This window comes from Peromyscus leucopus, chromosome 8b, assembly GCF_004664715.2.
Source record: "Peromyscus leucopus breed LL Stock chromosome 8b, UCI_PerLeu_2.1, whole genome shotgun sequence".
NCBI classification, from domain to species: Eukaryota; Metazoa; Chordata; class Mammalia; order Rodentia; family Cricetidae; genus Peromyscus; species Peromyscus leucopus.
The window spans coordinates 70,885,521-70,913,506 of NC_051086.1; the positions used below are offsets into that span (position 1 = coordinate 70,885,521).

General features: G+C 41.0%; 1 protein-coding gene across 11 annotated transcripts; it reads right to left on the minus strand.

Moving 5' to 3' along the window:
• Nucleotides 1-413: 413 nt before the first annotated feature.
• Rad51c (RAD51 paralog C) lies at nt 414-27,971 on the minus strand. Of its 11 annotated transcripts, none has more exons than XM_028878261.2 (9): nt 27,785-27,971; nt 26,363-26,621; nt 25,162-25,328; nt 20,839-20,972; nt 16,274-16,405; nt 12,813-12,879; nt 10,810-10,870; nt 2,477-2,537; nt 414-809 (listed from the first exon to the last, which is right to left on the minus strand). In XM_028878261.2, exons 1-9 carry the CDS (start codon nt 27,900-27,902, stop codon nt 708-710), a joined length of 1,101 nt encoding a protein of 366 aa, XP_028734094.1. In that variant the 5' UTR covers nt 27,903-27,971; the 3' UTR covers nt 414-707. The 11 variants fall into 11 exon arrangements, with proteins under 11 accessions (XP_028734094.1, XP_037056825.1, XP_037056829.1 ...); XM_037200930.1 differs by having other exon boundaries at nt 2,477-2,540; XM_037200928.1 differs by lacking the exon at nt 414-809 and adding an exon at nt 1,933-2,389.
• Between the last annotated feature and the right edge of the window lie 15 nt (nt 27,972-27,986).

The following is a 27,986-nucleotide window of genomic DNA, read 5'->3' on the forward strand; positions in this document are numbered from 1 at the left end:
CCCAGACACAGCTTCTGTGACAGACTTACTAGCAGGTAACACCCAGACCAGGAAAAGCCGTAAGCTGACCCCACCCAGAGAGGGCCTGCATCTAAGGGGAAATATCTGACATCCCAAACATTCTAATCATTAGATAAGTTTAGATTAGATGGCCAGATGTCCCTGAGTCTAGCATACATCTATTTGTTTTACAGATACTCCTAGACAAATGTCAGCCAATCAGGGTCCTGAACCCTGGAAATCCCCTCACCCCAACCTCTGCTACCCGACCTGAGCTCAGGGCTCTCTGCTCTCTCCACTGTGTCCAACAGACAGAAAGACCAAGCTTGGAGCTTGAAAATAAAGGCTCTTTACTTTTACATGTGGTATTCAGTCTCTGTGGTGGTCTTTTTGGGGTCCCCAAGATCTGGGCATAACACCATACACAGAAAAGTAAATTAAAAAAAAAAATTAGAAGTAGAAAATCAACTCCCCAAAAAGTTGTCCTCTTACTACATGTACACCACGGCATATGCACACAGGGGGAAAAAAAGGGGGAAGCTTTTTTCAGAGAAGATTCTGTAACTATTTTCCCACTCACATCATATAATTCTGATTCATTCCTGTCATAGTATGTGTTTACACTTTAAAGAGTATAAGCTACTTATGTGTACTACAATGACTATCACATCACAAGTCTAACTGTATGCATTGACACTAGTTGGGGGTCAGCATTCTTCCTCTGGCTCTCGTGACCGTTTCCGGAAATTCGAAGAACCTCCTGTCTGTGATGAAGAAGCAGGGACAGCAGCATCTCTAAATCCCTGAGGCTGCAAGATGAAGAAATACACAAATACACTTAAAGAACATTTAAAATAAAGACTAATTTCCAAATAGTCTTTTTTGTTGTTGTTTGAGACAGGGTTTCTCTGTGTAACAGTCCTGGCTGTCTTGTAGCTCTTGTAGACCAGGCTGGCCTCGAATTCACAGAAATCCCCCTGCCTCTGCCTCCAAACTGCTGGGATTAAAGGCATGCTACCACTGCCCAGTTTTCCAAAGTTTTTTTTTTTTTTTTTTTTTAAAGATTTCTTTATTTGTTATGTAGATAGGAGAGGGTGCCAGATCTCATTACAGATGGTTGTGAGCCACCACGTGGGTGCTGGGAATTGAACTCAGGACCTCTGCAAGAGCAGTCAGTGCTCTTAACCTCTGAGCCATCTCTCCAGCCCCAAAGTTTTTAAATAACACTAGATAAGAATATTCTCTAAGACTCATAGTTCAGTGGTGAAACCCAATGCCCTTTTGCCCAGTTAACAACAAAAAGTTCTCTAAAAAGAACCTAATAAGTCTTACGGTACCTGTTGGGAGAAGTAGAAAGAAATAGTTTGTCCTGCTACCTGGGTGTTCTACAAATCATTTTCACAATAAAATATTCTGCATAGCATGTGGCAGGCATCTGTAATAGCAGTCTTCAGGCAGTTAAAGCAGGAAGATCAAAAGTTCAAGGCCAGTCTAAAATACATAACAAAATCTCTTCTCAAAAAGATAAAACAATTAAATGCAGGTTAGTTTAAGTTAAGTAAGGGTAGTATAAAACTAAGTGGAGAATTTATTTTCAGAAAAGCTTTCAATTTTTCTTTTTATCTTTATAAAAATAAGATGGCTGCTTAATGTGGTGGTGCACACGTTTAATACTAGCACTCCCAGAGGCAGAGTTAGGTGAATCTCTTGAGTGTGAGGCCAGACCAGTCTACAGAGTATGTTCCAGGGCAGCCAGGGCTACAGAGAGAGACCCTGTCACAAAAACAAAATCAAGGGCTGGAGAGAGTTGGCTCAGTGGTAAGGGCACTTGTTCTGGAGGAAGACCCAAGTGTGAATCCCAGCCCCCACTTGGAGGCTCACCCTCCTCGGGCACCAAGCATACCAATGGTAGACAGATGCAGACACACAAAACAAACTGTAAACTATATTAAATAAACAATGACTCTCAAGGTCAGGCTTAGTTTTAAAGAGAGTTTGAGGCCAATTTGGGTCTGGAGTCCAATGATGCCAATGCTCAGGGAATTAGCATTTCAAAGTGTTACAACTATCTACAGACCAAAACTACCACGATTAACACTTAACTTCTTGTTGCTGTTGCTGGTACTTTAAGACAGGACCTCATGCTGACTATGCTGGTCTACCTCAGTCTCCTAAGTTCAGGCGTGTGCCATCATGTCCAATTGTATCTTTTCCTTTTGAAAACTTCCAACATAAAAATCTTTGTAGATTTCACAGATGCCATGGAACGAACATACATATTTCCTCTGTTCTCAAAGATCAAGTTCAGTTCAACTCTGACTACAGTACTCTGTAAGTACTGTTTTGGTGATGTTCTCACATCAAAACTGTCCTCAAATATGCTTGCCGCCTACAAGATTAACAGAAACCATTTGTACATGACCTTAGATAATTACTGCCCGCCAACACCAAAATCGCACTCTGATTAAATACTGACTGTGATTTGAAACGGTACTGTGGACTCCTTCTGGCTTGGTGACTTGTACAATGTTGCAAACCTGCTAGAAGAAAAGAAAGTACATGTAAACATTGCCTTAATTAGGTCACATGGCTGATGTCATAATTTAAATGTGCAGAGTCCTATACTATACTTCTATCAAGTGTTCTCAAGGACACAAATGTAAAGAAATATTAAAAAAAAAAACAAAAAAACTTTCCCCACAGGGTACCATGGCAGATGCCTTTAGTTTCAGGAAAGCAGAGGTAGGATTTTTTTGAGCCCAGGAGTTCAAGACCAGTCTGTGTCTTAAAATAAAACAAAATCCTTCTTAAAAAAATACTTGTTTTAAAAATGATAAGTGGCGCTGGTTACGGTGCTGAAAGGTCATGAGGCACGAGCCACAACAAAACCCAGTATCAGAGCTTTATTAGGAGGAAGGCAGTTGGGGGACAATGGGGGACACGACACAACGAAAGGACCAGGCCTGGGGAAGAAGTATGTGCAGAGAACAGAGAGAGAGGCAGTGGGAACAGGAAAGAACAGAGAGGCAGAAGGAGGAGTCTGTGTCCGGCTTTTTAAGGATTCCCATGAACATGCACAGGTGGGCTTAGGGAGCTACACCATGCACTGATTGTGTGACCACACCACAATATCCCTTGCTTAGCTGCTGAACTGTGCATGTGTGCCCATGCAGCTGGAGTGGCAGCAGAATCCTAACAATACCTCCATGCAAGCATGCAATAACAAGTACATCCAATACAGTTGTTTATATACATAAAAATTTAAAGCAAATTCAATGACAGATTCAAGTAAATTATTTCATAGGCAATGCTACTTATGCTAAAAATTAAAAGTGTGGAAAATATGTAACAAAAAAGGTACTAATAACATATGAAAAAAAGTTATATGATCACTCATCTTAAGTTATAGGACCACACGTTAAGTTATATATGAGCACATATTTTATGTGATCACTCAAGTCATATGACCACACATTATGTATTATATGACCACACATCTTAAGTGACACATAGAGAAGTCAGCTGCACTGGGAATATAGTAGTGTTTGATGAACATGACTGAGGTTCTGGGTTCAACCCACAGCACTGCCAAAAAGAAAAACGGTGCTGGGTGGTGTTGGCACACGCCTTTAATCCCAGCACTTGGGAGGCAAAGGCAGGCAGATTTCTGAGTTCCAGGACAGCCAGGGTTACACAGAGAAACACTATCTGCAAAAACAAACAAAAAAGAAAAACAGGAAAAAAAGAAAAAGAAAAAAGAAAAACTGCTAGATGCCCAAGATTAATAGTGCTGGTCATGGTGGCACACACCTATAATCTTCACATTTAGTGAAGGCAGATAGGTCAGGAATTCAAGGTCATCCTCACGATATGGAGAGTTTGAGAGGCCAGCCTTGGCTATACCATACCATCTGCTGGCCCCCGCCACACACAAAAAAGTAAGTAGGCATGTATACACGTTTTTAAAGATTTGCTTTTATTATTTTTAATTATGTGTAGGGGTGTGTGTCTGTCTGTGAGTATGTACACATAGGTGCATGAACTCTCAGAGGCCAGAGGCATCACATCCCCTGGAGATGGAGTTACACAGACAGACAGTTGTAGCCCCCTGATGTGTAGGTTGAGAACAAAATTCAGGTCCTTGGGAAGAACAGCAAGTGCTCTTAACCACTGCACTACCTGTCCAGCCCTGTTTTTATAGTGTAAATAAAACTGAAGGCACATGGAAGCCAGAGGTCAAGTCGGCATCTTCTCTCTCTATATCCTATTTTTTCTGATAGAGTCTTTCACTGATCGAGGGTTCAACAAGTCTGCTGGATGTGCTGGCATTTCTTCCTCCTCACCTCTCAAATATTATTTAGGACCAGTCTTAATAATCTTCTTCCCAGGGGCCCAGAAGAGAAGCTACAAACGGCAAGAATTATTTTCGAGGAAAAGAATCTAAGTTCACTGAGCTCTTTTGTCCGTCGACTTTATCCCTCTGGGATAAAATTCTATCTACACAGCTTCAGTACAATTCTCATGCCTGGCTCCTTTCTTGCCTGATTTCTCTCTGCCTTTATCTGCTGTCCCCTCTAAGTTCTGTCTTAATTCTCTCATCTTAGTTCTGCCCCATCTGGCTCTTCTTCATCTTCCATCCTCTCATCCTAAGTTCTCTAGTCAAAATTCTCCTCTCTCCTTATTCCTCTCAGTTCTCTCCAAGTCTCTAAGGTATTTAGTTATAAACCCAAGCAATAGCAATCCTCTGGCAGAGCAAGGTCACCAAGCTTGAATTCTTATAGGTTCATAAAGGCAGACAAAGTGCTCCCCAGGCAGTAACCATCAGGCTTTCTTTTATAAGCCAAAAGGGGAGTGGTAAAGGAGGAGGTCAACTGAGAGCTAATGATCAGTTAGTGTATGAAAAAGGGGGATTTATGTGCTCAATCTACATTCCTAGAAGTGGTTAGATAAAATGTTAGAAGTCTATACTGTTAGTATAAATACCACTAAGGCTGTATAAGAAAGGAGGGTCTCCAAACCCAGAAGGACAAACATGGTGTGTACTCACTCATAAGTAGATTCTAGATATAAAGCAAAGAACAATCAGACTGCAACTCACAGAACCAGGGAGACGACATAGCAGGGGGAACCCCAGGATGACTGTGGCTTATAATAAGTTTTGGTTTTACTCAATCACTGGGCAAGCCTCGGTGAAACATTTCACTATTAGGATAAGAATTTATACTGTATCAAGCTGATAATAGAAAAATAAATAAATAAATAATAAAAAAAAAGAAAAAAGAAAAAAAGAAAGGAGGGTCTCAGCTTAAATTGTACAAGAAATAAAGCTATCTACCTGACCTAGGTGACAGGTATTGCTTTCATAAGGGTGCTACCTTAGTTCAGGAGATCATTTGGCCTTGGATGATTGATGGGTATTTTAGATAAAAACAGTTAGGAGTTCTTGAAAACACATATAGCATACATGAAAATCATAATCATTGTAGGGATCACCTAATATATATAGAAAAGCTAAAATATCACCAAGACTTCTTAAGCCATGGTTTGACCTTCGGGAAAGTCCTTGACCTTTCCAAGTAGTAGCTTTTGTGATAGTAGCTGGGTTCCATTACATCTTCCGTGGTACGCAGCACTCACCAGTGCTAGGATTGCAAATGCACATCACCATGCCTGACTTTGTATGTGGTCTTGGGGACCCAAACTCAAGCTCTTATGCCTGCATGACAAGCACTTATAGCCTGAGTCATCACCCAACCCCGCCTTCTCCACTCTTAATAACTACATTCCCACAGTGTTAACAGCAAGAACACAAAAATCTTCCAAAATCTTCTGATGAGCTGCTGCTGGCGGTACACACCCGAAACTGCAGCAGATGGAGGGGCTATGAAGACTGCTGTAAGTTCAAGGACCACCTCGGTTACATAACAACTTTGAGGTGAGCCTGGATAAATCACTCTGTTTAAAAAAAATACTTTTTTTGTGCTGATGCCTGGAACCTAGGGCCTCACACATGCTTAGAGAAGCACTTGACACCTCCCTTAAAATTATTTCTATGGGGCCAGGCAGTGGTGGCGCACGCCTTTAATCCCAGCACTTGGGAGACAGAGCCAGGCGGATCTCTGTGAGTTCGAGGCCAGCCTGGACTACAGAGTGAGATCCAGGACAGCCACCAAAACTACACAGAGAAACCCTGTCTTGAAAAACAACAACAAAAAAAAATTACTTCTATGGGGCTGGAGAGATAGCTCAGTGGTTGCTCTTCCAGAGGACCCAGGTTCAACTCCCAGCACCCACAGGGCAACTCACAACTGTCTGTAACTCCAGTTCCAAGGATTCTGACACCATCACACCAAGGCACATAAAATAAAATTCAATGAATTATAACAAGAAATACTTCTAAAACATTTCAGTCATTCACAACGGCAAAAAGATTGAAGCAACGTTGTCTACTAGGAGGTAAATAAAATGTGGAATATAATAAAACACTTGTTTTTAGGATGAAACTTCTGACATGGCTACAAAATTAAACCTTGAAGAGATTATTCTAAGTGAAATAAGTAAATCAAATATTGTATGATTCCAATTATATTTGGTTCTTGGAGCAGTCAGATTCAGAGATAGAAAGTAGAATAGTGGTCGCCAGGGACAACATTATTGTTTAGTATTGAAGTAAAGGAAGATGAAAAAGTTCTGGAGATAAATGGTAACGAAGGTCACACAAGAATACAAATGTACTTAATGCCAGCCAACCATATAAACACAGTTAAAATGTCTATTTTATTGCAATTTTATGTAATATAGATTCCAACTTAATAGGAAAACAATCATAGACCTCAGGAGTAGGAAAGGCATTAGTGGTTTTTTTTTTTTTTTTGGGAGGGGAGGTTGAGACAGGGTTTCTCTGTGTAGTTTTGGTACCTGTCTTGGATCTCGCTCTGTAGACCAAGCTGGCCTCGAATTCACAGAGATCCACCTGGCTGTCTCCCAAGTGCTGGGAGTAAAGGTGTGCACCACCAATACCCAGCTAGTCATTAGTTTCTACACAACATAATATTAATTCGTTTTCTTTCTTTTTTCTTTTTTGAGACAGGGTTTCTCTGTGTAGCTTTGGAGCCTGTCCTGAAACTCCTGAAAGTCATCCTGACTTCCACATATGTATGGCATGCATTCGCTCATATATATGCAAAGAAAAGCCCTCGCTTTTGACTCAATAAAAATTAGCTAATTGTTCTGGGTGGTGGTGGCACGTCTTTAACCCCAGCACTCAGGAGGCAGAGGCAGGAAGATTCAAGGCCAGCCTTGTCTACAGAGAGAGTTCCAGGACAGCCTGGCTACACAGTGAAACCTTGTCTCAAAAAACCAAGAGAGAGAGAGAAAATTAGCTAGTCTTATAAAAAGTTAGTACGTAAGTCATCTCACATCACCAGTATATCCTAGAAGGTGCCAAGTACATCTGAACTTTTTGAGAAAATTATTAAGAAGTGGTAACCTCTCTTGCTCACTCTTGGTGTAGGGAATGATGAACCCAAGGCTTTCTAAGACAGAGTACCACTATGTGCCTCAAACTAGCCTGGAACTCACAACCTTCCTCTCAAGTGCTGAGATATAGGTATGTGATATGATACCATGCCCAAGACAAAAAAGTAGTAAGATTTTTAAGAAGCCTTTACACATTTAGTACAAATCCTAAAATCAACACCAGGTGCAGTGGCTTGTGCCTATGATGCTAAAGCAGGAGGCAGGAGGATTGCTAAGAGTTCTAGGCCAGCTTGAGCTATATAAAGGAAAAAACAATCCTAAAGTCAAAAGCAGTTTGATTAAGCTTTCAAGTTAGAAAATTCTCTTCAAATTTCTAGGTAAAAAATTTGTATATCATGTCAGCATCTCAAAAAGATCTTTTTCTCAAGAGCTCTTTTTAAACTAAACCAAAAAGAATCACTTGGCTCATAGCCCTAGCTGAGATGAAGCTTAACATATGGCTGAACTACATAGTTTGGGTCAGGAAGAAACAAGACAGAAGTACAATTTGTGCTCTAAAGCTGAGCACACATATGAAATGCTGTGTGGGGGTGTGATGTATTACTCCACTCTACCAGATCTTCTTGGCAACGAGTGGTATAATTCTGAACAATCTTGGCCTCATATTATCATGAATATGCAAATTGGGGAACCCACATAATATAAGGACACAGACACGATCATTTAAGAATTGTTGGAATGTCATTCTATAATTTGTTAAAGGTTAAAATCAGATGTTAATGGGCAGGTGTGGTGGTGCACACCTTTAATTTCAATACCAGGGAAGCAGAGGCAGTCTGATCTACATAGCAAGTTCCAGACCAGTCAGAGCTATAGTAAGAGCCTGTCTTAAAAAAAAAAAAAAAAAAAAAAAAAAAAGCACAATATAAAATCAGATGTTACCAGTGAAGGATGGAAACTAGGTCATGATTATGTCTAAATTCAATTCACAATATAAATTTGTTGTTCAAGGTCTTCAGTTTTTCTGTTCAAATTTAAAGTGTTCATTTTTATGATTATAAATTTATAAATTATCTTCATATTTTTAAGATAAAATTGCAAAAAGTATGATAGAGTGTACAGCTCAGTGGCAGAGTGCTTATCTAGCATTTCCTAGGCCTCACTCTCCAATATCAGGGGAATAAAATAAGGTGTGGTGGGACTCTTCTGTGGGACTACAAGGTAGAGGCAAAAATTTCAGGAATTAAGGCAATCCTAAATTATCTAGTAAGTTCCACGCCAGCCTGGGCTATTTGACAGCTTATCTCAAGAACAAACAAAAAATAAATAAACAGCATGTAAGACTTCATGCAGTCTTATGGATATGCCTATAGCTCAGTGGGAAAGCTTGTATTTGGCATGCCAGAAGTCCTCCGTTCAATTTCCAGTACCCAAAACCAAAACCAAACAAAATCCCCATAGTCCCTACACGCAAAGATTTCACAAAATTTTAAAGACAAAAACATCTGATTTCAAACAATAAGCAAAAATATCTTGATTCTTAAGTTACTAAACAAGGTCAATTAATTCTAATTATTATAAAGTAAGCACATTACAAAGATTTGAAAGAAACACTTTGGAGGAAAAGTACTTTACTAGGGAAGAAAAGAATAAAAGCTATACATTCAGGTTTGCATGCAATATTATAATTATCTTCTAGAAAACAGTTATTATAGGAGAAAGGGAAAAAATATTCATGCCTGACCCAGTTAGGTTTTAGTGAGTACCCTTCCGAGTAATCTTTTAGAACTGACTCGTGCAGTTTCTATCTCCAGAGGCTACGTGCAACAAGTCCGGTAACTTCCTTCTCAAAATATAGACTGTAAGGGCTAGAGAGGTGGCGGAGTAGTTCTCATTGCTTTTGCAGAGGACTGGGGTTCAGTTCCCAGCATCCACATGGTGGCTTACAACCATCTGTAATTTCAGTTCCAGGGGATCCAATGCCCTCTTGTGACCTCTGTGGGTACCAGAGATGCACGTGTTGTACATACATACATGCAAAAACAGGCAGGAAGACTACTCACATAAAATTAAATAAATAAATAAATCCATTTTTAAAAATTAAATAAAGCTGGGAGTGGTGGCACACTCCTTTAATCTCAGCACTCAAAAGGCAGAGGCAGGCCAGCCTGGGCTACACAGGGACAGCTAAGGACAGCTAAGATTACATAAAAAGACACTGTATCACCTGTATCACCACCACCACCACCACCACCACCACGCCACGTGATATGGCTTTCTCTTTTCTCTTCTTTTTTTTCCGGAGCTGAGGACCGAACCCAGGGCCTTGCACTTGCTAGGCAAGCGCTCTACCACTGAGCTAAAGTTCCAACCGCTTCTTTTCTTTTTTATGCAGTTTTATTGTCCTAGTCTGATCTGGAACTATACAGTCCAGGTTATCCTCAGTCTCCTGAGTGCTGGGATTAGACATGTGCCAACGTATCTATCTAGCCACAATATGGATTTAAAAGAGCATTAGAAGGTGGCATGTAATGCAGCTTTCTAAAAAAAATACAGTATCACTGACCAAGCTCAATATTGCCCTACATACTGCCTCAGTTTCCTCCTTTATTAGAGCACTTCCATACCAAGTTCTCTAGGTTATGCCAATTAATCACAAAGCAGAAAGGCTGGCATGAATCTGACATTTTTTGAAGTTCAGAATAAAAGGCTTCATAGCTTTCAATGGCCTATTTTAAAGAAAAGGAAAGCTGGTTCATTCACTTGCTCAGCAGCTTTAGAAACAAACACAAAGGCTTCATGCTGCCATGATTTTATTTTAAAGAACAATACTTGTGAAAGGCAGGTAAATACATGGGTAATAAAAGGGAAAATGGCAGACACAATTTCATGCAAGAACTATATTAAGCAACTAAGAAAAACCATCCTATTTCCCACATATATTAGTCCTAACGCTAACCTCGAAAGTTTTCCTATTGTCCTGATTTTATTCCTCTTTCAATCCCTTCTGGGAACACGGAGTACCACCTCCTTCTTCATAGCTAATAAGTGATTTCAAAGAGTATCAGAAGGCAGCAATTCCTTGGCCACCTACATGCTCCAGGTGCATTCATTCCATAATTTAAATATACAAAGACTTTTCTCTGCAGCTCATGTGCAGCATTAACAATGTGTTTCTATGTTTGCTCTAGCTGATGTCAAACACGGCAACACAAGCAGCGTCGTTGATGGGTCACTGCACACCTCAGGCTGGGGACTAATGCAGAAACCATTAAGTGTTCAGTGCAATTAGAATGATATTCTGAATTATGAACTGATTTTGATACTGACCTTTGCTTTTGTTCCCAGTGAAAAATAAGCCTTATTGTAGCAGCATGTCCCCAGCTTTCCCCTAAAAAAAAAAAATTAACTATATAGTACTTTTAGACTATAAAACTATAACGTTAAAAACTATAGTATTTTTTTTAAGTTGTTTAGAATGTCTCTGGCCAAATACTATCTAATATTACCAAATTTAGATTAAGAATATTCTTGTGGGCTGGAGAGATCGCTCAGCGGTTAAGAGCACTGGCTGTTCTTCCAGAGGTCCTGAGTTCAATTCCCAGCAACCACATAGAGGTTCACAACCATCCATAATGAGATCTGGTGCCCTCTTCTGGCCTGCAAGCATGCATGTAGGCAGAACACTGCATATATAATAAATAAATAAATCTTTAAAAAAAATATTCTTGGACCAGGTGATGGCGGCGCACGCCTTTAATCCCAGCTCTCAGGAGGCAAAGGCAGGCGAATCTCTGTGAGTTCAAGACCAGTCTGTTCTACAGAGCCAGTTTCAGGACAGCCAGGGCAGTTACACAGAGAAACTGTCTTGAGAAACTTAAAAAAAAAAAAAAAGAAAGAGAGAGAGAGAGAGGGAGGGAGGAAGGGAGGGAGGGAGGGAGTGAGGGAGGAAGGAAGGAAGGAAAAAAGGAAAATATAATAATATTTACTTAAAAAAAAAATTCTTGGTTTTGGCCAGGCAGTGGTGGTGTACACTTTTAATCCTAGCACTCAGGAGTCAGAGGTAGGAGAATCTCTGAGTTTGAGGCCAGCCTGGTCTATAGAGTGAGTTCCAGGACGACCAAAACTACACAGAGAAACCCTGTCTCAAAAATAAAACAAAATAAAACAAAACATCAATCAAACCAAAGAAATGTTCTTGGTTTCAAAACCTGTAGAATATGAGTAAGATCCTTGGTTTCTTTCTTTCTCTCTTTTTTTTTTCCAGAGCTGAGGACCGAACTCAGGACCTTGTGCTTGCTAGGCAAGCGCTCTACCACTGAGCTAAATCCCCACCCCCATGAGTAAGATCCTGAGAGTGACAGAGCTTTAATTATCTAGGAAAGCATTGCAAATCATTATTCTCTATTGTTTCATGGACAGGTTACAGTTTCAGTGCATTACCAATCTTCCATTCCATAAGGCCTACTACGTATTTTTAACTCCCAGTAACAGGGTCTCATTTGGTCCTAACTGACCTAGAACTCGATATATAGACCAGACTGGCCTTGAAATAAAAGAACTCTGCCTGCTTCTACCTCTGGAGTGCTGGGATTAAAGACATGTCATCATGGAGATTTCATTATGCAGTCCAGGCTTGCCTGGGACTTCTGGGCTAAAGTGATCTTCCTACTTCAGCCTCATGAGGAGCTGGGGCTACAGCTTTTTATCATGTTTGGCACACAGAGTGTTATTGTACTTCAGTAGAGATAGCTCTTGAAGCATTGTGTTCTAATAAAATCACATTAGGAATATACCTGTTTGCACTAGTATGATTTGTATTTAAATAGACTCATTCTCCTTCCTGCCTAAGACTGACGGTTTGGGCTTTTTAAAATTTATGTTTCATTTTAAGCTGTCAGTGCTCTTAATGGCTGAGCCATCTCTCAGGCTCCTAAGACTGAGGGGTTTGTTTGTTGAGACAGGGTTTCTGTGTAGCCCTGTTTCTCCTGGAACTCTCTGTAGACCAGACTAGCCTCAAACTCAGAGATCCACCTGCCTCTGCCTCCCGAGTGCTTGATTAAAGGCATGTGCCACCACCGCCCAGCAAGACTGAGGTTTTAATGTCTAAAATCCTATTTTGAATATTTACTCCTCAGGTTTCTAACATAGTTGCCAGATAGTAGGTACTCAATAAATGTCTGTTAAATTATGAAATGGCAAGTCAGCATCTCAGGACATTGTGCTCAGTGATCAGATGTGTCAGCCTCTACTTAAAAGCTTATAGTATTCAAACACATGAAAAGGTAGGAAAACATTACAACAAAAATGTTTTATCTACTTCATTTACCCACCTAATGCAGGGACAAGTAATGCTTGATTTTTATCAATCTTTGTTGTCATTTGATTAGTTAAAATAACCTATAAAAGTAAAACATAAGAAAGTTAGGATATGCTTGGTGGTGGTGGCATATGACTTTAATTCTAGCACTTGTGAGTTTGAGGCCAGCTTGGTCTATAGAGATGGTTCCAGGATAGCCAGAGCTATTACAGAGAGAAACCCTGTCTTGAAAAAAACAAACAAGTTGTATGTAAACAGTCCTATGAGCTTAATATTCTGAATATAACAAGTTAAAAGAAAATATATTAGAGACTGGAGAGATAACTAAAATTCAGGACCCAGATTCAGTTTCCAGACTCACATGATGACTCACAACCACCTCTAACAGAGGTTCTCAACCTTCCTAATGTTTCGACCCTTTTATACAGTTCCTCATGCTGTGGTGGCCCCAACCACAAAATTATTTTTCATTGCTATTTCATACCTGTAATTTTGCTACTGTTCTGAATCATAAAGTAAATATCTGTGGTTTTGGATGATAATTTGGAGGTCACGACCCAGAAGTTGAGAAGCTGATTTATAACTTCAGTTCCAGAAGACCTGATGCCCTCTTATGGCCTCCTCCAGCACTAGGCACACATGTGGTGCACAAACATACATGCAGGCAAAACACATACAAATTAAATAACCTTTTAAAAATACAATTTTTTGTGAAGGAAGGGGAAGAGATGAGGGGGATATGCTCACTTCTTTGAAAATTTGAAAGTGCTGAGATTAAAGTCGTAAGTCACCAACACCTGGCATATATGTTTTCTTTTATAAATTGCCTTGGTCAGGGAGGGACTGGGAGGACAGGAGGGAAGGTTAACTTTGGTAGGGATGTAAAAAGAAAATAAATAAATAAAGTATTCCATTTAATAAAATTTAAAAACATTAAAAAAAATAACTAAGTTGCCTTGGTTGTAGTGTTTTGTCACAGCACTATGGAGGCAAGACAGCTAGGCATAGTGGTACATACCTTTAACCCTGCACGTAGGAGGCAAGAGGCAGGGGCAGATAAATCTCTGTGGGGTTTTTTGCTGTTGTTGTTTTTTTTTTTTTTCCAAGACAAGGTTTCTCTTCTTGGCTGTCCTGGAACTCACTCTGTAGACCAGGCTGGTCTTGAACTCATAGAGATCCACCTGCCTCTGCCTCCGGAGTGCTGGGATTAAAGGCCCGAGATACCAACGCCCAGCTAAATCTCTGTTTGATTCTAGCCTGGGACATGAATTCTAGGAAAGACAGAGGTACACAGTAAGACCTTGTCTTAAAAAAAAAAAAAAGTAAGATGGAGTTCAAGGTCATCCTCAGATGTATAGTGAGTTCAAAGCCAATCTTACCTAAATGAGACCCTGCCCTAAAAAAACAAAACAATAAAACTTGCTGGTGGTGGCGCACACCTTTAATCCCAGCACTCGGGATGCAAAGCCAGGCAGATCTCTGTAAATTCGAGGCCAGCTTGGGCTACAGAGTGAGTTCCAGGAAAGGCACAAAGCTACTCAGAGAAACCCTGTCTCAGAAAAAATAAACAAACAAATAAATAAACAAAAACTCAAGTCTCTAACCACCATCTTTAATTCCAGTCTTTGTAGATCCAATGCCCCCTTCTGGCCTCCTTGGACACAGCATGGACATGGTGCACAAACATACATGCACACATAAAAGATTTTAAAAAATTAAAAATAAGGTGGAGAGCGACTGAGAAGAATGTTGACCTCTGGCCTCCACAGGCACTTGCCCACTTGTACATGGGCTTACATGTACACACACAATCCAAAATTTATATACATAGAAATGGAGAGAGAGCTAAATTAAAATAGGGCAGGAGATGTATGAAGTTCAATGGCAGAACGTCTGCTTAGTATGTCTGAAGTCCTGAGTTGGGGCAGCAGCAACAGCAGCAAAACAACAAAACAAGAAAAAAACCCCAAAACCTAGAGAACTGACACTGTGCAGACTATTTGCCTTAAGCGCCCTCTACTGGGGGATCTTCAGGATACCATCATTAACAATGCTAAATTCCAATTAATAGTAAATAATTCAAAGAGCACTATGCTTTGGCAAAAAGAATATGGCAAGAGGGCTGGTAAGATGGCTCAGTGGGTAAAGCCTCTCCATGGAGTCTGACAATGTAGGTTTGCTCTCTGGGCCCTCACAGTGGAGAGAACTGACTTCTGTAAGTTGTCCTCTGACCATGTAAGTGCTCTGGCACATGCAACCACACACATACATGCACACAAAATAAATAAAATATAATTTAAGAATAAAATCTGGAAACGCAAAGAAAATGTGTATGTTTTTATTTGTTTATTTATTTATTTATTTCCTATCATCAGCTTGATACAGTATAAATTCTTATCCTAACAGTGAAATGTTTCACTGAGGCTTGCCCAGTGATTGAGTAAAACCACAACTTATTATAAGCCACAGTCATCCTAGGGTCCCCCCTGCTATGTCGCCTCCCTGGTTCTGTGAGTTGCAGTCTGATTGTCCTTTGTTTTATATCTAGAATCCACTTATGAGTGAGTACATACCATGTTTGTCCTTCTGGGTTTGGGTTACCTCACTCAGGATGATATTTTCTAGTTCCATCCATTTGCCTGCAAATTTCATGCTGTCATTGTTTTTCTCTGCTGAGTAGTACTCCATTGTGTATATGTACCGCATAGAAAATGTGTATGTTTTAAATTTTATAGAGAAAGTTCTTTATTTGCGTTTGGTGTACTACAGACATGTGCTAACAACTCCCTAAAAAGGTAAGAACAGTAAGTCAAAGCATTTTCTCTCCCACCTCTCTCCTGACAAGCACTTTGTCCGTGGGAGGATGTGGCTGCAGAGTGGACATCACTGGTAACCCTGCACCCCTTGGCTCATTGTACTTCTCCCTTCACATTTCCAACCTAACGGCTCTAGGGCCTAGGCAGTCGCTCTAAAGAACACTTGCCTACTATGCCTGAGGCTCTGGGTCTAACCACTGTTATTACCAAAAAACAAAAAACATCTCCATTAAAAGCACTGTATAATAACAAATGTCTGTATTCAGGAAGATAAAGAGTTCAAGGAGGGACAGACTACATATCACATTTCAGACTATTTATCAAGGTTGTTTCCAACAAGCAATAACAACCACAAACCCCCAAAACCATGTTCATGTTATTTATTTTTACTCATGCAAAACATGTATAAATTTAGACATTAATTTTTGGTTGTTTTTTTTTTTTTTTTTTTTTTTTTTTTTTTTTTTTTTTTTTTTTTTTTGAGACAGGGTTTCTCTGTGTTGCCCTGGTTGTTCTGGAACTCACTCTGTAGACCAGGCTGGCCTGGAACTCAGAGATCCACCTGCGTCTGCCGCCCCAGTGCTGGGAATGCATGCACACTACAACTGCCGAGCTAGACAAGCCTAACTATAAAATTCGTCTGATTAATAATACTTACAGCTAACCTGTGATTATTTGCAAGGCTGATCATTTGTTGGGCTAGGCCATTTAGTAGTCGAGTACGAAGGGATAGATCATCAAGGTCATGACGAAAAGGAAAAGCAATACCATCTATGATCACCAACCGCACCTAAACACAGGAGAATAAAATCAGGTTCTGAGTTAGAATTACAATAATAAAAATGGCATCCCAAAAGCATATTCCATTACAGATTTAAATCTTAAAATCAAAGGCTTAAAAAAGAAAGACATCGTCGGGCAGTAGTGGTAGTGGTGGTGGTGGTGGTGGTGGTGGTGGTGGTGGTGGTGGTGGTGCTGCTGCTGCTGCTGCTGCTGCTGCACACCTTTAATCCCAGCACTCGGGAGGTGGAGGCAGAGGCAGGCGGATCTCTGTGAGTTTGAGGCCAGCCTAGTCTCCAAAGCAAGTTCTAGGAAAGGCGCAAAGCTACACAGAGAAACCCTGTCTCAGGGGGGAAAAAAAAAAAAAAGAAAGACATCGAGTAGGGTGCAGTGGCACCTTTAATCCCAGCACTCTGGGAGGCAGAGGCAGGTGGATCTCTGTGTGTTTAATACCAGCCTGGTCTACAGAGTGAGTTCCAGAACAGCCAGGGCTGTTACATAGAGAAATTCTGTCTCAAAAAACAAAACAAAACAAATAAAGAAATAAAAAAAATTTTTAAAAAGAAAGAAAAGAAAAAAGAATTCTAGCTAGCTGGGCATTTTTGATGAAGCTGGAGAGATGGCTCAGAAGACTCAAGTTCAGTTCCTAGTACCCATGTCAGGTAGTTCACAGCTTCCTGTAACTCCAGCTGTCTAGGGGATCCCAATGCCTTCCTCTGGTCTCCAGTCACTTGCATAATTAAAAATAAGAACACGGTGGTATATACCTATAATCTCAGCACAAAAGAGGTAAAGGTAAGAGGGTCATGAATTTCAGGCCAGCCTGGACTATACAGTGAGACTCTATCTCTAATTAAATAAAAATGAGTATTAGAATTTTCTTTTCTTTTATAATGTTGGAGTTAAAGCTGTAGCGCATACGTGGTAAGCATTCTACTACTGAGCTATATTCCTCACCCTCAGGCTTATTTCTAACTCTTCAAAGGTTTCCTTTTAAAATTCACTTTATTATTTTATGTGTAGTAGGGTTTTGCCTCCATGTATGTCTGTGTACCATGCTTGTGTCTGGTGGCTGTGAAGGTGAGAAGAGGGCAAGAGATCCCCTAGAACCAAATTTATAGATGGTTGTGAGCCACTATGTGGGTGTTGGAAATCCAACCCAGGTCTTCTGAAGTGCAGCCAGTGTTAACTGCTGAACCATCTCTCCTGCTGTGGATATCATTGTATATAAATAAAACACTGATGGCCAGTGATCAGGCAGGAAGTAGGTTGCCAGGCAGGAAGTAGGTGGGACAAGGAGAGAGGAGAATTCTGGGAAGCGGAAGGCTGAGGAGGGAGACGCTGCAGCCACCGCCAGGAGAAGCAGCATGTGAAGACTCTGGTAAGCCACCAGCCACGTGGCAAGGTATAGATTTATAAAAATGGGTTAATTTAAGATAAAAGAACAATTAGCAAGAAGCCTGCCATGGCCATACAGTTTATAAGTGATATAAGCGTCTGAGTGATTATTTTATAAGTGGATGGTGGGACTGCGGGGCTTGGGGAACCTGGAGAGAAGCCCTCCAGCAACATCTCCAGCCTTCAAAGGCTTTCTTTCTTTTGGAAAGTATTCACCCAATGATCCTACACTAATTATTACCAGAATACACAAGTGTGCACGCATGCACAAACACACACACACACACACACACACACACACACACACATTTTTTGAGACAGAGTTTCTCTTTGTAGTTTTGGTGCCTGTCCTGGATCTTGCTCTGTAGAGCAGGCTGACCTCGAACTCACAGAGATCCATCTAGCTCTGCCTCCCAAGTGCTGGGATTAAAGGCGTGGGCTACCTGAATACTATGACATGCACACGCATGGTTCTAGTTTCATTTTTGTTGCTGTGAGATGGCTCAGCAGTTAAGAGGACCCAGGTTCAATTCTCAGCACCCACACGGCAGTGTACAACCTTCCATAACTCCAGTTCCAGGAAATCAATGCCCTCTTTCAGGCCTGTGTGGCCACTGAACACACATGGTGCACAGACACACATGCAAGCAAAATGCCCATATATACACAAATAAAAAAATTAACAAAAAAGTTGATATGGTATGGTGGGTTTGAATGAATGTCCCCATAAAGTCTAGTATCTGAATACTTGGTTCCCAGTTGGTGGTGCTGTTTGGCGAGGCTTAGGAGGTGTAGAAGAAGGTGTACTTGCTCGAAGAAGTACATCACTGGGAACAAGCTTTGAGGTTTCAAAGCCATGTGCCATTTCCAGTTCCTCCTCTCTGCTTCCTGCTTGTGGTTCAATTAACTCTTAACCCTCTGCAACCAAAAGCTTAGGTTCTGTGAGTTGCCTTGGTCATGGTGTTTCAGCACAGCAACAGAAAACTAATTGCAAGAGAGCCTAAACAGCCACAATAATCTTGAAAAAGAACAAAGAGGACTCAGGTTTCCTAATTTCAAAATGTACTAAAAAGCTATAGGAACCAAAACAGTCTAATAGTAGCTGAGAATCTGTGGTAGAATACTTGCCTAGCATGGACTAGACTCTAATTTGGGTCCCAGCAAAAAAGACAAACAGATTGGATAGATAAAGAGATAGATAGAATAAATAGATACATATATACATATATGTGGTGATATTGTGTTCCCCAAAATATTGTGCACTCTAATAAATTGATCTGGGGTCAGAGAACAGAACAGCCACTAGACAGACATAGAAGCCAGAAAATGGTGGCACTCACACCTTTAATTCTAGAATTCCAGAGGCAGAAATCCACCTGGATCTCTGAGTTCAAGGCCACACTGGAAACTGCCAGGCATGGTAACAAGAGCCTTTAATCCCAGGAAGTGATGGCAGAAAGCAGAAAGGTATATAAGGTGTGAGGACCAGGACCTAGAGCTGGCTAAGCTTTTAGGCTTTTAGCAGCAGTTCAGTTGAGAGCCATTCGGATGAGGACACAGAGGCTTCCAGTCTGAGGAAACAGGATCAGCTGAGGAATTGGCAAGGTGAGGTGGCTGTGTGGCTTGTTCTGCCTCTCTGATGTTCCAGCATTCACCCCAATACCCAGCCCGGATTTGTTTTTTTGTTTGTTTGTTTGTTTTTGTTTGTTTGTTTTGTTTTTAAGATTTATTTATTTATTATGTATACAGTGTTGTGTCTGCAGGCCAAAAGTGGGCACCAGATCTCATTACAAATGGTTGTGAGCCACCATGTGGTTGCTGGGAATTTAACTCAGGACCTTTGGAAGAGCAAGCAGTGCTCTTAACCTCTGAGCCATCTCTCCAGCCCCCCAGATTTGTTTTTATTAATAAGGCCTTCAAAGATTCCTGCTACACATACATACATACATTAGAATACATTAGATAGACAGAGATACACATAGATTAGATAGATATATAAATAGATAGACAGACAGACAGAGTGAGTAAGGAGAGGTAAACCAGTTGAAATAAAAAAAAAACCACAACAGAACAAATGCCAGGTATGGTGGCACACACCTTTAATCTCAGCACTCGAAGTCAGAGGCAGGCGGATCTCTGAGTTTGAGGTAATCCTGGTCTACAGTTCAAGTTCCAAGACAGCCAGGGCTGCACAAAAAAAACTTGTCTTGAAAAAATAAGCCGGGCGGTGGTGGCGCACGCCTTTAATCCCAGCACTCGGGAGGCAGAGGCAGGCGGATCTCTGTGAGTTTGAGGCCAGCCTGGGCTACCAAATGAGTTCCAGGAAAGGCGCAAAGCTACACAGAGAAACCCTGTCTCGAAAAACCAAAAAAAAAAAAAAAAAAAAGAAAAAATAAATAAATAATAAAAAATTAAATAATAATAATTAAATAAAACAGGCTGAATATGGTAACAAAAGCCTGTATTCCAGCACTTGAGTGAAGACAGAATGATTAGAATTCAAGGTCAGCTGGGTAGGGTGACCCATACCTTTAATCTCAGCACACCAGAGGCAGGTGAATCTCAAGGCCAGACTGTTCTACAAAGTGAGTTTCAGGACAGCCAAGGATACAAAGAGAAACTTTGTCTCAAAAAAAAAAAAAAAAAAAAAAAAAACCAAACCAAAAAAAAACCCCACAAAACCTATACACAAGAATATATATTCTGGGCCGGGCGGTGGTGGCGCACGCCTTTAATCCCAGCACTCGGGAGGCAGAGCCAGGCGGATCTCTGTGAGTTCGAGGCCAGCCTGGTCTCCAAAGCGAGTTCCAGGAAAGGCGCAAAGCTACACAGAGAAACCCTGTCTTGAAAAACCAAAAAAAAAAAAAAAAAAAGAATATATATTCTGAAAGGTATATATATATGCAAAATAAGTGGAGTATAATAAATAAGCTGTAGGGCAGCGACAGAGGGACTTTTGAACTGGCATCAAGTTTATACTACCCTGCTGTTGATTTTGCATTATCAACACTGTGGAAGACACTGTTTCAGTACCCCGATCCATACCTTTGAATGCTCTGAAAGGAAATCTGGAAGGAGATAGACTTGCGCCAGCAGCTCGGTGTAATCATGACAACGGAAATAATAAATACGGGAAAGAATATTTTCAAGAGTGAAATCCTCTAAGGCTTTCTGATGGTCTGAAACAAAAACAAAGCAATCTTAAAAGTTTTGTTTTTCTTTTTCTAATAGTCTGACAATCATAGATCGGCTTTGTATCCTTGAAAAACAGCATAATTTTCTAGAAGATGCCAGAACCAAAAAAAAAAAAAAAAAAAATCACTGTGAACTGTGACCTGATGACTGTTGATCTATTGTTTTATGTTTTCCACTGATCTATTGTTCTATGTTTTCATTAAGAGCTCTTGCAGAGGACCCAGGTTTGGTTCCCAGCACGCTCACAGCAGCTTACAACTGTCCATAGCTCCAGTTCCAGGGGGTCCAATGCCACCTTCTGGCCTCCATGAGCATCAGGCACAGGCATGGTGCACTTTGATGCAGACAAAACACCCAATTACATTAAAATATTTTTAAAAAATATTTTAAAATGCAATAATTAGTTTCTCATTTCAATACGAAACTCATTTTATCATCTTTGATGTTATGTGTAACATACCAGGGACTGTTTACTCACAAATAAAACTAAATTGTTTATCATTTCGTATCTCCAGTTATTGATTTCCACTGAACAGAAGTATTACAACTGAAGCTTCTCTTTCTTGTTTTTGAAGAATACAAATTCAGAATTCAAAGGAGGAGCTGGTGAGATGGCTCAGTGGTTAACAGCACTGACTGTTCTTCCAGAGGACCTGGGTTCAATTCCCAGCACCAGGTGTCAGCTAACACCTGTCTGATACCCTTACACAGACATACGTGCAGGCAATTAAAAAAAAAAATTCAAAGGAAAAGCCAGGGGTTAGGGTGTCAGGGAATATTATTTTAAGGTGTGTTACTTTTGTTTATGTTGCATTTGTTGAACTCTGTGAAGCTGTGTTACTTTGCCTGTCTAAAACACCTAGTGGTCTAATAAAAAGTGGAATGGCCAATAGCGAGGCAGGAGAAAGGACAGGCAGGGCTGACAGGCAGAGAGAATAAATAGAAGGAAAAATCTGGGAGCGGGAAAAGTAGCAGCCAGAGAAGGAAGAGGACTCCAGGGGCCAGCCACCTAGCTACACAGCAAGTCACAGAGTAAGAAACAAAGAAAGGTATACAGGAATAGAGAAAGATAAAAGTCCAGAGGCAAAAGATAGATGGGATAATTTAAAGTTAGGGAAGCTAGCTAGAAACCAAGCTAAGGCCGGGCATTTAAAAGTAATAATAAGCCTCCCTGTGTGATTTATTTGGGAGTTGGGTGGTGGGTCCCCCAAAAGAGAAAAAACAACCAACAACATTTAGGAGTGTGGTTCATGACTTTACTCCTAGCACTGTAGAGGCAAAGACAGGCAGATCTCTGAATTCAAGGCCAACTTGATTTACAAAGTGAGTTCAAGGACAGCCAGGGCTACATAGAGAAGCTCTGTCTTGAAATCAAAACAAAATAAACAAAAGAAACACAAAAGAATTCAAAGGAAAAATGTTCCAATGGAATATATTTTCCCTTATACTGTAAGTTGATCTTTAAGTAGTAACAATATGAAATCTTAACACTGGCTTACAAAGTTAGTATGGTTTAGAGTTCAAGGCCACCTTGGTCTAAATAGAAAGTTCTGAGACAGCCAGTTATATGGAGACCATGTCTCAAAAAATAAAGGGGGGGGGGGGGGAGAGAGTGCTCAGAAAGATAGCTCAGGGCTGGAGAGATGGCTCAGTGGTTAAGTGCACTGACTGTTCTTCCAGATGTCCTGAGTTCAATTCCCAGCACCCACATGGTGGCTCACCACCACTTGTAATGAGATCTGGTGCCCTCTTCTGGCCTTCAGGGACACATGCAGGCAGAACACTGTATCCATAATAATAAACAAATCTTAAAAAAAAAAAGAAAAAGAAAAAGAAAAAAGATAGCTCAGTAGTTAACAATACTGGCTACTCTTCTAGAGCAACCAGGGTTTGATTCCTAGAACCTACATAGCAGCTTATGACAGACTGTAACTCTAGTCTGAAGAGATCTGATACCCTCTTCTGGCCTCCAAAGGCACTATACTCACATAGTGTATACCTGCATTCAGGCAAAACACCCAAAAACATAAAAGAAAATAAAGTGAGAAACTAGTTATTGCATTTTAAAATGTATTTTTCAAAAAATATTTTAATGTGGACTGGAGAAATGGCTTAGAGGTTAAGAGCACTGACTGCTCTTCCAGAGGTCCTGAGTTCAATTCCCAGCAACCACATGATGGCTCACAACCATCTGTAATAAGGTCTGGTGCCCTCTTCTGGTCATACATGCTGTATACATAATAAATAAATAAATCTTTTAAAAAAATATTTTAATGTGATTAGATGCTTTGCCAGTAAGTAAGTGCATCTTGTGTGTACCTTATACCCACAGAGGCCAGAAGGCAGCATTGGACCCCTTGGAACTGAAGCTATGGACAGTTGTAAGCTGCCACGAGGGTCCTGGGAACCAAACCTAGGTCCTCTGCAAGAGGAATTTAAAGAATTCATTTAAGGAACGAACTCTCTTTTCAGGCCCTGTGATGTATTTCATGACTGACAAGATGATAACCTGAGTTCAATCACTAGGACTCACACAGTGGAAGGAGAAAACAATTCAAGTTTTCCTCTATCTCCACACATATGCATACATACTAAATACAAAGACAACATTTTTTAAAGATGTATGTATGTATGTATGTATGTATGTATGTATGTATATGGTGCTTTGTCTGCATCTATGTCTGCACACCAGAAGAGGTCACTGATCCCATTATAGTTGGTTGTGAGCTGCCATATGGTTGCTGGGAAGTGAACTCAGGACCTCTGGAAGAGCAGGCAGTACTTTTAACCACTGAGCCATCTCTCCAGCTCAATAAATGTCAGAAACTCTTTAACTCATGAGTTTCAGACCAGCCTGAGCTACACAGTGAGTTCCAAGCCAGTTTGGGTTACAGAGTAAGATCCTGTCTCAAAAAGCCAAATAAAAATGTACTTATGCTTTAACATTGTAAAACAAATCCAACAGGGGGCCAGAGTTGGAGGTACAAGGCCCTGGGTCAGGCCCAGATTCACACAGAGAACACAGAGATTCACACAGAGAACGGGCTGATATGAGGCTCAGTGAGAGAGTGCTTGACTAACATTTCCAGGGCTCTAGGTTTAACTAGCTCAACACTGCAAAAATAAACAACAAAACAAAAAACAGGAAAAGGTAAAACAAAACAAAAGACCAAAGAAATGAGTAGCTCACACCTGTAATCCCAGCCAGTGGGGAAAGGAGGCCGGAGGCTCCGGCTCAAGGTCAGCCTCAGGCACAGAGCAGTACCAAGATATCCTGGGAACTAGAATCCAGGTTAGTAAACTCTAGCTTCTTCCAATATACACTAAGCTAGCAAAAAACTTTAGCTTTAATCATACACTAATCATTAAAAACTTCACATCCCAGTGCCTCAGTACATCTACTGCACATACAGCAAGATTTTAAGGTGTCTGTTCAAGTACAGATTGTGACAGAGTAAGACATCTTAAACAGAAGAATTATTTTGTCTTCTACCTTTCCGGGGTCTCTACTAAAAAGACATCTTCTAACAAGAGAAGAATAGAATTTGTTTTGTTTTGAATGAACTGGATGTATGCATGCTTATGCAAATGCCACAGTGCATCTGTGGATGTCAGAGGACATCTTCCAGGAGTTCTCTCTTTCCACCACATCAGTTCTAGGGGTCAGATTCACATTATCTGCTTGGTGACAAGCACCTTACCTGCTGAGCCATCTCACTGGCCAAAGTTCTTACCTTTGCAGTCATTTATAAAAGTAACTAGTGTGACTGTGTGCTGGACAGGTGGCTCAGTGGTAAGAATGTGAACTGTGCTGGGTGTGGAAGCTGGGCAGGTGGATGTTTGTGAGTTCAAGGCCAACCTGGTCTACAGAGTACCAGGATAGCCGGTACTGTCACACAGAGAAACCCCCTCTTGAAAAACCACACACACACACACACACAAAATTAAAACTCAAAAAAAGTAATGGCTGCCTAGTTGGGTATGACACAAATGTCATTCCAGCATTTTGGAGATTGAGGCTAAAGGATCAGATAGCTAGGTTACAGAAGAACTTTTGCAACAAAAGTTTAACTTGTCATAAGTTTCAAGTTTGGGACAATCTCTTACTGAGGTCTGAGATGGGCACAAATACAAATCGTCTTTCTTGTATAGGAGTACTGCGTGCTGACTTACCTTCGTCCATGTGTGCTCCTGCTATAAGACGAAGGTGCTGAATGCAGGCAGTTGCAAGGGTTACCACTCTATCAATCATAAAACTTCCCTCTGTGTCAATAAATACTGCTTCACCTGCTATTCCTCCAAAACATTCTGGAATCTGCACATCCACTGCCAATTGCATACTGTCAAGAAATCAGTCACATGACCAAATCATTATCACAACCATCTAAAATGTCTTTTGTAAACCACATATAATCATCAGCTAGACCATCAAAAGTTTTCTAAATACAAACATAGTACCCCAAGGCAAAAGAGATGTCTGACTCTCCATAGCTCCAAATACATATGAGTCAATGATCATAGTTAAGGTGCTGCACAAAATTATGATTAAGGAACTCTTAGTGGTTTTTAGGTTTCTAGGAATTGAATGCTTTATATTTTCTCCCTTTTGAGTCAGGGTCTGGAAATGTAGCCCAGGATGAGCCTTCAACTCTCAATCCTTCTATTTCGGTCTCCATCCTCAGCCGTGCTGCTGTGTTTACAGGAGTGTGCCACCACACGCAGGCAGACATACTTTTTTGTTGTTGTTGTTATATGTATACAGTGTTCTGTCTGCATGTGTGCCTGCAGGCCAGAATAGGACACCAGATCTCATTACAGATGGTTGTGAGCCACCATGTGGTGCTGGGAATTGAACTCAGGACCTCTGGAAGAGCAGTCAATGCTCTTAACCTCTGAGCCCCACATACTTTTTTTTGAGACAGGGTCTTGCTATGTATCTCTGGCTGGTCTAACAATTGTTATATAGTCCATACTGTCCTCCAACTTACAGCAATCCTGCTTCAGTATCCTGAGTGATAAGATTATAGGAGTTATGTCACCAAGCCTGGTTCAGAATTCTTTATCATATATAAATCAACTTTTAAACATTTGAGAAATATATCTCAGGAGCCAACTAACTAGGAGAGTATCTGCTTACTCTAGTGACCACATTATATTACAAAAGAAATGTTTTTTTATTTCAAAACCATTCTATCCATTTACCAAGATGGGGTACTGAGATAATATGATAAGCTAATTAGATAAGCTAATTGTTTGATGCATGAAGTAGTAACATATCCTTTTTAGTATTCTGGCTACAAACTCACAGCACAATAGTCTATTAGTTACATAAAATACTAAGTCTACCCTTAAGTAGGGAACATCCTTATTTTACCATAACTGTGTTTTTCCAACACCTGGCACACCACAGACTTCTGTCGTTTTCATTAGGGGTATTCCACCCCCAAGAACGTTGTCTAGTGCCGAACAGAAGGTGATTATGAAGCCTTGGGTGTGCTCCTGCTCAAGAAGTTCCAGGGCTGTGCACTTCCTGTCTGCCACAGAGGTCCCAGCACATCTTAGTTGATCTGTGAGACATTCTCTTCTTACAATTTGCAGAGTTTCTAAAGCTTCCTCTTTAGATATCCCAACTTCTGAAAATAAAATCAGAAAAAAAAAAGAAAAAACCCTAACATTAGAGATTTAAGTCTAACTCAGCCGAATGTGGTGGCCCACACCTTTATTAACCAAGCACTACTAGACAGGCCAGCCTGGTCTAGGAGCAAATTCCTAGACAGCCAGGACTACACAGAGAAGCCTGTCTCAAAAGCAACCAAACATAAGTCTAACTCAGTCATGAATTATCGCGTTAATGTCAAGGTTTATTTAGTGGCTGGGGCTCAAAGCCAGAGCCTTGGGCACGACGAGGGGCCAGTTAGCGCTCTCTCTACTTCTCAGCTACTGCCCAGTTAGCATCATTCCTGCTGCTAAAACTCAAAATTATTACTGGGGTGTGGCTCTGTGGTAGAGTACTTAACTAGCATTTATAAAGCCCTGAGTTCAATACCGAACACTTAAAAAAAAAAAAAAAACCAAAAACCCAACCAGGTTCCTTTCTGCCCTCTTTGGTGAACAGCCAAGAGTTATATGCATAGCATTTGCGGCACAGCTTTACTTTCGTGTACATTAAGGATGCAGTGATTCCCACTTCTAAGTAATCTGAAGAGCTCTGAGAAAAATGTTTGGCGTATTCCGTGCATTATGAAGGTCGTCGTCTTTCTAGGGCTTTCTCCTGGTCTAAGGGAATGGGTTATTCCTTTTATCACTTAAGTATCTCTTTTATTTTCAGAGCTGAGACCGAACCCAGGGCCTTGCTTTACCACTGAGCTAAATCCCCAACCCCAAGTGTCTCCAGTCGTACTCTAATGCTTTATTTCTCGAATTCAATTTCCATCCCCCACCCAGGAACTTGGAAGAGCGACAACTACACGGTTTGTCTGTTTTCCAATTCTAGAGCCACTACTACCCAACTCAGTTATCATGAAACCTCAAGATGAAACACTGGTTCCTTCCTTCATCTACAGATTAGACACCCTGGTCCAAGAGAGCATAAGTGAAGCAGTCCTCAAAGCATCCAGGAGGCGCGGGTACACAGAAAGCAATCAGTCAACGCTTTTCCACACAGCTCCAACCACAAGAAAGTTTAGGAGGCGGAGTCAAAGCGCGGCTTTACGTCGTGAACGCGGTGGCGGGAAAACGAAGATGGGGGCGGCGCCAAGCGGCCGCGGGGCATCAGCTGGCCGCGGGGAGCCGTTACCTTTGCTGAGCTCGGAGGGCTTCACCTCCAGGATGTCCTCGGCAGTCTGGAAACCTGCCGCCACCAGCTTCCCCCGCACCGCGGGCGACAGCGGGAAACCCACTAACTCCCGCTGCATTTTTGAAAGCGCGGCGCCTGCGCGCCCAGTGACGTAGCGCGAGAGGCGCGAAAGCCCCGGCGGCCCAAACCCCGCCCGCCCGGG